Source organism: Elaeis guineensis, chromosome 7, assembly GCF_000442705.2.
Source record: "Elaeis guineensis isolate ETL-2024a chromosome 7, EG11, whole genome shotgun sequence".
Classification (NCBI taxonomy): Eukaryota; Viridiplantae; Streptophyta; class Magnoliopsida; order Arecales; family Arecaceae; genus Elaeis; species Elaeis guineensis.
In genome coordinates this window covers 102,224,359-102,234,634 of record NC_025999.2, presented here as the reverse complement: position 1 = coordinate 102,234,634, position 10,276 = coordinate 102,224,359, and the positions used below count along the sequence as shown (strand labels likewise).

The window sequence follows — 10,276 nt, the reverse complement described above, 5'->3', positions numbered from 1 at the left end:
AAATTGGAACAAGGAAAGAAAAAGGAAAGGCCGCCACCGTCTCGGCTGCGCGCGCGACTTCGAAAGATGCCGGGTCACCAGCGCAGCGACGTCCAAGAGACCGACCCTCACGAGCAAGACAAGAATATAGCCTACGAGGTGGGCGTGATGATGGTGGCGTTGATCACCTACCACGCGATGATCTGCTTGATGCTCCCCGTGTGCTTGATCACCGACCTCCCCATCCCGTCGATCGGCTTACCGTGCGCGGTTCTGGCGATGGTTCTATGCATCAAGAAATTGATGAGAGCCTTTTCAAGAACCGGAGCAAACGGCAGCGGCGAGAATGGAGGCACAGCCGATGTTGTGGAAGCAAGTCACGATCGTGCATCGGTTGGCAGCGACGGTGATGGCGATCACGGGATAGCCCGGCCACCGGTGGTGGCTATTCCCACCTCCTCGTCGGGTGGTGGTCTTTCGGCCCCCGGCAGCGGAGTGGTGACCGCGGCGGATGTGGAGCTCGGGGGAGCGACCCACCACCGGAGGGGTGAGAGGAGGGGAGGTGGTGACATGTCCGGAGGGGTGGAAGGAAAGAATGCTTGATGAAGATCGAAGGTACCACTAGGTGATGAAAATATTAGGTGTTCAGATGGTCCGATGATTTGTGTTTTTGGTTAATCCTTGGTTGGAAGTTTTTTTCACCTCTCTTTCTTTGTTAGGAATGCATGGAGCTCCAATAGTTCTACCTTCAGCTTATAGAAATTGTTTAGTTCTTTGCTATTGCTCTCACGCTGTCGGTTCTTGAATCATTTGTGTCCGGCCGATAAGAACTTGCATTGTGATCTAGTGTATGTTGTATGGAATCGGTTCTCGAGCTCTTACAAATTTTATCTCTTTTTGTACTTAATTTTCTTTCTACCAATAAAAATTAGGTGGCTGATTTTGGAGTCTCCTTTTCATCGGAAAAAAAAAACTGGTTCTTGAGCTGTTTGATCACATATGTATCTGTTATCTCTTCACATCGAGGCATCATAGTCTGTGCTAGCTGTGTTATCCTTCAGTTGATTGATTTGTACATCTTTCTTTGGCCGGTTCAGAGCACATATCTTTCATCGCCTTCTAATATTTTAGCCAGGCTTTTCGCAAAGTATCAATGCTACTATTGTCCTTTAAATTTCTGTCATCTATTAATTGAAGCATCAACTTCTGTAAGACCCGGGCTCTTTGATTTGCATTAATTAATTTCTTACAAACCCGGAACTCTGAATCATGTAACCGCTGATCTTTGATCTTTTATTATAGTACTTTATGCCGTACTGCTGCTTTCTGTGGAACATGCATACATCGCCTGGCCTGTTTGCAGATAAGAATGAGCTGGCAAGGTTTTGATCTTGGTTAGAAGTGACCAAATATTTGATAATTTTTTTTCGCATGGTTGCAAATTAGTTTAGCTTAACTGAGTTCTCACTTGGCTCGTTTATGCCAAAAGTGAAATTCAAACTCGTGCAAGGCTTCAAGATTAGCACAAATGATGAATTATGGTTTATTTCTGAATTAATAGAATGACTGGAGCTGATTGGCGAAGGGAAAAATTTGTCCAGCTACATGGCACGGGCATGCTATAAATATCGCTTGTCATTAACCAGCAATCTAGAATTCGCTGGTCATCTACCAATCTACCAGATAGCGGTGTCGAGAAGGAGGAGAAAAGAAAAGGAGGAAGTGACAAAGGTGAAGAAGGGTGTGCTGAGGCTCCTTCAACGAATAAGCTTCATGAGAAATTTAGAAGGACGAGCTTTATGGTAATGCCTTCGATGATGTTTTGGCTTTATTTTTCTGGGAACCAAATTTAGAGTCATTCAGCTGATAAATAACCTACTAAGCAAACAACAGAAGTTTAGCCATTTCTCGAACTAAGTTTTGCATTTAGAAATTGAGCATCAGATATTAAGACCATCCAACAAACTTCCAGCGGCACACATTTCCCACTGTCTAGGTCATCCACATGCTAAACAAATTAGGAATTCTAACTGAGCTTTCCAATTGCTGATTGTCAGTAGTCTTGGGCCAAATGTCCAGCACAACAAGGGGAAGGCTATTCAATAATCTCTTCAAAAACCAATAAATCCCCATCCATCATCCAGAAAGCTAAAGGGTGAGGACCAGAAAGTGCATTAAATCTCAACTAATCTTCAGACATCCAAATTCTGTTGGCCACCTTTTGACATTTTAAGGTAATATGCACAAAACCCAGCAATGAATTAGTTTTTCTGACAATTCTACTGTTGAATTAGTCTACTTTGATGTCAAAAGCCATTTAAATGCAACTACTGCAACAATGGTATGAGCAGAAAAACAGGAGCAACTACTTGAACACATTGGCTACAAACTACAACGAAGCCACTTCTCGAGTATAATATATCCTGCATGTTAACGATCTATATGGTCATCACTCAAAATGTATGAATTCACTGGTGCTCCACCGATGAGCTGTCTGATGACTGCCTGAGCACGACAGATCCTTGTATAAAAAGCCCACAGGGTAAAAAGCTCATACTAATCATGGTTATCCATAACAAGCTTTGCCGATTCCCTGTCAATTTGGACCACCTCCATGTCTCTGCTCATCACATACAGAAGATGGACGGAAAGGGAATTTCACAAATTGGATCCTTAAGACTGGTGAATCCGGTTTCCTGTCATCAAATTTATATCCTGCAGGAAGCCCGACCAGGTAATTAGTTAATGGTGTGGATTGGAATTAGAATATCAAGTTGACAAATTATAGTATTTCCACATACAGGCACTATCTACGCATCACTTTTTCATGTTTACCAAAAATGCTGCAAGAACAAGTTCATAACAGAATATCATGTAACCACAGCAATGAAGAAACAACAGCAGGAAATACTTAGGTTGAATGATATGATTTTCCATGCAAGTATATTTATAGCCGATGCTACTTATTAATGATCACATTTTCTAAGAGGTGGTGGGGGACAAAAGAGATGTCTTATTCATGAGAGCTGTCCAAAATTGCTGAAATCTTTAGAGAATCGGAGCAGATATAGCAGCATATGAAAGTCAGCAGGCCATAAAAAATGCACCTTGAAGAGCTTCCAGAGCAATTAAAGCACATTTGGCATCATTAAACTCCACGAAGCACAGGACATGAGCCTTATCCCCAGCCTGCAAGCCAGAAGTTCCACAAACTATGAGCAAACTTCCAGGCAGTAAAACTCACATTATTTAGTTAATAAGCTGGAGAGAATTTTCAAATGGAACAGATAACCATCCTAGGCTTATGTCAAGCTAGAATGCCCAAGCATTCCAAACTGACAGTATCAAACTCTCACAAGGGCACCGTTTGCAATGACTGATGTACTGCCCAAAGAACAAACAAGATCAAGCTAGAAAATCTGAGAAGCACCATTCTAGATGAAAATCTTCTAAATGTACCAATTTAAGAAATAGCAGACCCCCTTCATTATTAAGCTGGTATCTATATAGAATCTAAAAGAGATAACAAAAATATTCATATGACACCACTAAGATATGATTGAGACAGGAAGTTAAACCATTTCAAGAACAGCAACAAATGGTAAAAGAGAATATTTTTCAAATTCATGATCTGATCCATCTAGTCAACTAGTTCTCTTAGAAAAAACAACCTTCAAAGCACAATCACAACATGAAATGGGTACAAATTCAGCAGCAGGCAATGTGTAAGTGCTTCATATTAACTGATGCAACATAATTTGAAATTTCCAACATCAAGGCATCCAGATTTTGCTGGACCCAAAAAGGTCTGCACTCTGCAGATGAACTCATTGATTCATAAACATATTGCTCTCAGCTTGCTAAGTGGCTCCTTGAAGTTAAATCAGTTAAGAAAAGAATCCAGATTAAGCCGATTCGTAAGGCTCGGCAAATAAAATAGCTGAGACTGAACGCTGAAAAGTGTGGCTGGCTAGCAAAAGGAACTAGAAGTTTGAGTTAGCTGGTTTAATGGTGAACTAAACTTGTACATGTGTAGCTGAGGTTCCCCAGAGCCCGAACTGAGTTTGAAAACCTGCTTGATATGATCAAGCTGACCTGAGCTCTTTTGAAGGCCTATAAACCAACAGACTCTGGATTTCGTTGAGCAAAAGTAAACCTTCAAACATTTAAGAGAAAGGAGGTGGCTGTAAGATCTAATAGTACATATGATGAATGGAAGAATAAGAACCAGCATTTTCTTAATAAAGGATAATCAGGAAGTACAGAAAGGGGATAAAAGATAGAACACCTAAATTCAACAATAAATCAGAAGGTTCTCCAGCAAGATATGCTAGCAGAACATTTAGAATTGATGGCTGCAAAAACAAGTTCATCTTGTGAAGGGTACTGAGGGAGTGGTGTGCAGAAAAATGTCTCTTGATCAGGAATGGGCAACGTTTTGGAAAACTGAGAAATCTATCATCTCGGTAGGTCAAAAAGGCCAAGATGAACCCAGATTTCAATTTATCTCGGCCAAAATGAAGGGTAGGGCACCTGGAAAAGTCCAAAATTTTTCAAGATCCTGGTAGATATTTTGGGACCAAGGCATGAAAATACAAGCTGATACAGTAAATCCAAGATGCGTTAAGGCAGTAAATTTTGAGTCTATAAATTAAATATTAATTTAAGGAAGTAAAGAATGTGATGGGAAATACAAGCTGATACAACAATATATCAGCTAATATCTCGGGATTTATAAGTTTGCATCAGCCAAGATAACAGAGGCCAATATTTCCAATATATTTAATCAGGATTTGTTCAACATTGGTGCAAACCTAGATCTCGGCCAGGATAAGAACTTTCAGAAAGAAATGGCCCAACAGCATCTGTTGCATTAACAACCATCTCTGATCATCATCAATTTAAAGACAGAAATTTGAATAGAGAGCAAGGTTGAACAATATTAAGAAATATAGCTACTCTCTCTCTCTCTCTCTCCCCCGCTCCCTCTCTCTAATATACATAATGATAAAAAAAGTGACAAGTAGAACATCAGTAACTGCATGTAAAATATTATACATATAAATTATTTTCGATCAGTATGAAATATGCATATAAAAGTGCCTCCAGTGACAGGTAATCAGAATCAGTTTAAGATGAAGGAAAGAAAGTGGACAGTGAAAATGTGTCTAGTGAAAGTAATTTAATATTTCATTTGAAGGATCTGGCCTTCATTATAGTGACAAAACATGGTCTGCAAAGACAATACTGAATTAATTGGATGTGCTATGAAATTTATGCTCATTGGACAAGAAGTGTTGCCAAAAAATAAATAAGCAGATTAATCAGGCCATCACATGATGACAAAGAATCAATACAACATATCAGCAAGTGGTAAAAACACCATGACTATCCCAAGCAACCAGAATGAGCCAATTACATTAGAATATTTAGACCTACTTCATGAAGTTTCAAAATTTACAAAAATAAGAAACTGATTGGATCAATATACTTACACGTCTAGGCTCCTTATGTACAACTCTGATATCCTTGAAACCAATAAAAGGGCGGAAGAGATCTTTTGGCAGAATATTAAGGATTATAAGAGAAGAATCAGGGACTCATCAAGTCAGAAGTCAAGGTCAATGAGTCACAGCCACAAGGATACGGGCTACTTCTCTCCTCATACAATCAGTAGGAAGACCATCCACAAAAAGGATGTTAGATTGATCTGCAGACGCACCATCAGATTTTACCGAAGGATTGGGTTTGTCTATGATGCCAGGCCTAATGCCTAATGCATCTCTTCTTGTTAAAATCGGCTCTTCTAATGGATTATGTCCTCTTATGGGAGCTACAGCAGCCAAACCACTAAATCCAGGTGGAGCACGACTTCCTGCTCCAGAAAGATCATCTGAACCATACCTTCCAGGTTGTATTGATATCTGAACACAGCCACAGTATATGAACAATATCAGTAAGCAGTAAGATGCTCTATGCTCAAGTCTTAAATAACTTTCAAACCACTACTAGGTGAGTTCTTACATCACTCTGCATAAAATCTGATGCACCCCTTGGATCACCAGCACTCCGCATGCCATCAGATGCTACAGTAGAACCATCAGATGGAAGATAACCAGGAATAGCAGCCCTTGGATCTGTTTTATATAGCACAGTAAACCAATGAAGAAAATCCAGAAGCTAGAAACCAAAAATATCAAATGGTGTTTCCTTAAGCAGATTATTGTAGAAGGACAAGAATGTGCCAGACATGACCAGCAGACTTATATGGTACAGGACATCCCAGTCCTGCTGAACATTATACATTGGTACATTAAAGTTTTTAAAACATTGATAATTACAATCATTTTTTATGTATGCAGTTAAACAGAAGACACACTTCTCAGTCTCTTAGATGTTATATCTGTACATACCATGAAAATGAACTAGAGATGTATCAGAATAAAGAGGAAAAGCAAGGATCCTAGATTCCAGAATGATACAATGACAAGTGGAGACAAAATGTTAAAATGTTATTTTATAGAGGTTAAAATACTCATCTGACCCTAGGTCAAATCAAAACATATGAATTGAAGCATAGCAACCAACATGTTAGTAGCAAATGTTAGCATAAAAAACCAAAGTATCCATCCAACAAACCATTACTAGTAAGAGAGCCTGCCCATTTTAACTAAATGCTACTAACTAGGATGGCAAGACAATAAATATCACAATAATTAAGAAAAATAAACATGAAGTCTTTCATCTATGAGGACCATCACTATGGTTAATCATATATAATATACAATCTACAGATTATTTATTAAAAAAAAGAAACCCTACAAAAACAGTGGTAGATTAAGCATCAGTTGAATAACCTTAAGGAAAAAAAGGCTAACAAGTACAGGATTCATCAGTTGTCAAAGTTCATGTCTCACACACCAAAATGTTTCTCATCATGATGTGTTCATCAGAGTCAGAGATGAAAGGTTATTGTCCTTCTCACACCTTCCAATGCTCAAGTGGCATAATACAATTGTCAATATCACATTCATCTACTCAATTATGTCCATTTTTTGGTATCTTTCTTCAGCAAAATTATCTCAAGTCTCTTTATTAAGTAACTTCCTCCTTTTCTGGTAGTGCCTTGAGAACTCCTTTTTTTGCCACTCATTCTTTTTAAGGGCTAAGTATGCATCCATGCTTTTCAATTCACATGGATCAGAGCCCCACTACATACTACAGCTTCTATGCTCAAGGACTCCAAATAGCACACCACTGTAATTTGAAGCTCTTGTTTCAGCAATAAATCCAAAACCCTTAAAGGCCTCTAATCTTGCCAACAAAATTAAATTGCAGCATATGCTGGATGCCAGGTTGCAATTTTCGATCCTTAAACAATATTCATGCACATCAAACATATCCTGTTGGAACCTGAAAGTTCCTCAAAAGGCTGGAGATGAATGCTCATTCATAAATCTTAACCACCCTCTACAAAATGAAGAATGAGAGATCTACATGTGAGTGTAAATGAAAGCTGGCAACACATGGCATGAGCCACACTCTCTAGCCTCTTTAAGAGAGCTCACAACCGATTCAAGCAAGCTGGCGTATTAAACAGAAAAAGGTATGGTTCACACCATGCATACAAGGACATTTCCTACACATGCAGTCTTAGTTTAATGTTTTCTTCCAGAAACAGAATCCCCATAAATCGATGACAGTTATATGCGTTCTCCAGCTTAGAAAGTAAGATCAACTGTTCAAGTACGGTAATTCCCACTGCATTATCCACCTTGGGAAAATAAATAAAGGGGGAAAAATGGAAGAGGCAAAGGAGCAATGTCGCCAGTGTGCGGTGAAAGAATACAATGTTAGTAGAAACAAGAGAAACTTCTCTACTATCATAATGGAGACTCTTGGAAGTAAGACTCCCACCCCATCTGACTCCATTTAATCATTTATGATTTTTTTTTTTTTTTTATAACAGAATTACACCTTACAAGAGAGACTTTAGCCACCAACAATTCTTCCTTCTCAGGAAACAAGTCCATCATTTTTCCTCATTCCGCATTTAAGATCGACTCCGCCACTCCCCAACACCCCCCCCCCCCCCCCCCCCCCCCCCTCTTCCTCTTATTCCTAAAATTTTCTTTTCTTTTGCTTTTTGATTGCATGCATAGGGGACATGCATCTTGTGTGCTAAAAATTAGTTTGAAAAGAGAAAGGGATATCATAGGGAAATGATGGAAACTGGTTTGCAGTTTTGTAGTCTCTTTTTGTACACTTAACCATGTTTCCTAGCGACTTTCCCTGTGCTGACCTCGATCATTCCCAAGGGTGCTGCCACAGAACCATGCTTCCCTGCAACTAAGATTTGCATGCACAACTGCGATGGAGTTTATGCAGAAGTAAAGCTAATATCATAATAATGATAAGCAAAGAAATTATAACCATTGCCTAAATATGACGCAATTAAGAACTCTGCAACAGAGTAGGTGGTAGACAGTAACATTATATGAAGACTCAAAAAATCATATCTTTATGCAATCATATCAATAACTCCTTTTTGCCAAGCAATACGGCACGCTGTGAAGGTTTTCTCCCAGTTTAGTACACTCCATCCGGTTGATGCATTCACATACAATGTAATATGCTGCGGGCATCAACATAAAGAATTGCCAAGAACGTATCAGCTTTGACAGAACCTAATCATGAAATTTGATAGAACAGAAGGTGCTAGATAACTCCTCTACCTTCATTACACGGCTGTTCCTATTTGTATCCCTCCTCCACCCTAAGAACACATCGCTCTCTCTAATATATCTGGAATCAAGTAGCAAAAGTTGACAGCTCGAAAGAGAGGCCATCTATTAAAAATCTCACGGCCGCCTCCTCATTTTGACGATCGAAACAAGAAATGACTTCCAGCTTATCTCAAACATTGACTAGGGTTTGCGGGTGGCCCCAACCAAAACCGTTGAGAGAACAGGAGGAGAAGGAAATAAAAGGCTTGGGAGAAGGAGATGGAGAGAGGTACCGCTTTCGGCAGAAGAGTATCTCCAGTAGGGATCGGACATTGCGCGGCTCTCCTATCTTCCAGCGCGTGTACCGCTAGGGTTGGGTTTGGGGTTCGGGTGGCGGATACCAAATACCGGCGCCCTTGGGTAATGTTCACCGTATCTTCTTTCATATGAGAGGAAGAGACTGGCAAATGGCGGTGTCGGGTTGGATTTGGATCAGATAACGTCCCAAGTACATAATTCACACCCATCTCAATTGTATATCTTGGTAAAATTAATATAAATTCAGAAAATAAGAGATTTAAAATTGGACATACAAAATACCATAAGAATAAGGTAGAAAAGCGGAACTACGAAAAAAAATGTCATACATCCTGTAAACTTTCTTTTGTTCAGTGCATGTTGTAAATCATTAATTCTACAGCTTTTAAATCATTCCAACGAAGTTTTTGACTGGTTCATAGCGTATAGATAACCAGAATATGTTACCTTAAGAGTGCATGGATAGATTATTTTAAGAATCTGTTCATTCCATGATGAACCATCCAACTAGAAGGCTAGATCCACATATAGTTGACTTGGTCATTCCATGATGAACCATCCATCCCGCTATGCCATCTTAGTTTTTCAACATTGTTATGTAATTCAAAAACTGCATGTCATTACCAATATTCATGTTATCGGCCTTCCTGCCCTTCCCTGGGGTAACATCTCATGCAACAAAGCTCACCCATTTTCAAGTTAGTAAATCATTTAAAAGCTTTTTCTCACCAAAGAAAAACTACACTTTGGTATTCAAACAGCAGATGATGCTACAATCATTTCTGTATATACGTTATGCACACCTGTAATGAGAATACATGAATACATTTCCCCAAAAACATGAACACATAGATACTGCAATTATATTCCTAACGCATTTTCTTCCCAATTATAATCCAGACCAATGGAAGATGATAGCGTACGCTTCCCACACACCACATGGGAAAGAAAACATCAGCGGTGCAATATCACTCACGTACAGTATAGCTTTTGATGTTTATGAGGTCCAACCAATTTCAATTAACCTACCTGGAGTTCCATTATTTCTTATACTCACGTTTCTCAAGACTACTATAATGGGGCACAGATAATTCAATACAATGCATTTGTCGCATCAAAATGTGAATCTGAACACCGCGAAAATAGACCTGCACCACAACATAGCACTTGCAAACATACGGCTCGTGCTCATGTCACAGAATGTTTTCTGGTCTTGGTCAGCATCGTATTTCCAGGCTATTTTGGATTATGTT

The 10,276-nt window shown here is 39.3% G+C and overlaps 1 protein-coding gene across 3 annotated transcripts; it reads right to left on the bottom strand.

Moving 5' to 3' along the window:
• Positions 1–2,219: 2,219 nt before the first annotated feature.
• LOC105047946 (protein MATERNALLY EXPRESSED GENE 5) lies at positions 2,220–9,155 on the bottom strand. 3 transcript variants are annotated; one of them, XM_073260570.1, is made up of 7 exons: positions 8,999–9,107; positions 8,715–8,784; positions 6,004–6,116; positions 5,627–5,903; positions 5,475–5,536; positions 3,087–3,168; positions 2,220–2,694 (listed from the first exon to the last, which is right to left on the bottom strand). In XM_073260570.1, the coding sequence occupies exons 3-7, from the start codon at positions 6,052–6,054 to the stop codon at positions 2,576–2,578; spliced, it is 591 nt and encodes a 196-aa protein (XP_073116671.1). In that variant the 5' UTR covers positions 6,055–6,116; positions 8,715–8,784; positions 8,999–9,107; the 3' UTR covers positions 2,220–2,575. The 3 variants fall into 3 exon arrangements, with proteins under 3 accessions (XP_073116671.1, XP_010925404.1, XP_073116670.1); XM_010927102.4 differs by lacking the exon at positions 8,715–8,784 and having other exon boundaries at positions 8,999–9,155; XM_073260569.1 differs by lacking the exon at positions 8,999–9,107 and having other exon boundaries at positions 8,715–8,992.
• Positions 9,156–10,276: the final 1,121 nt, after the last annotated feature.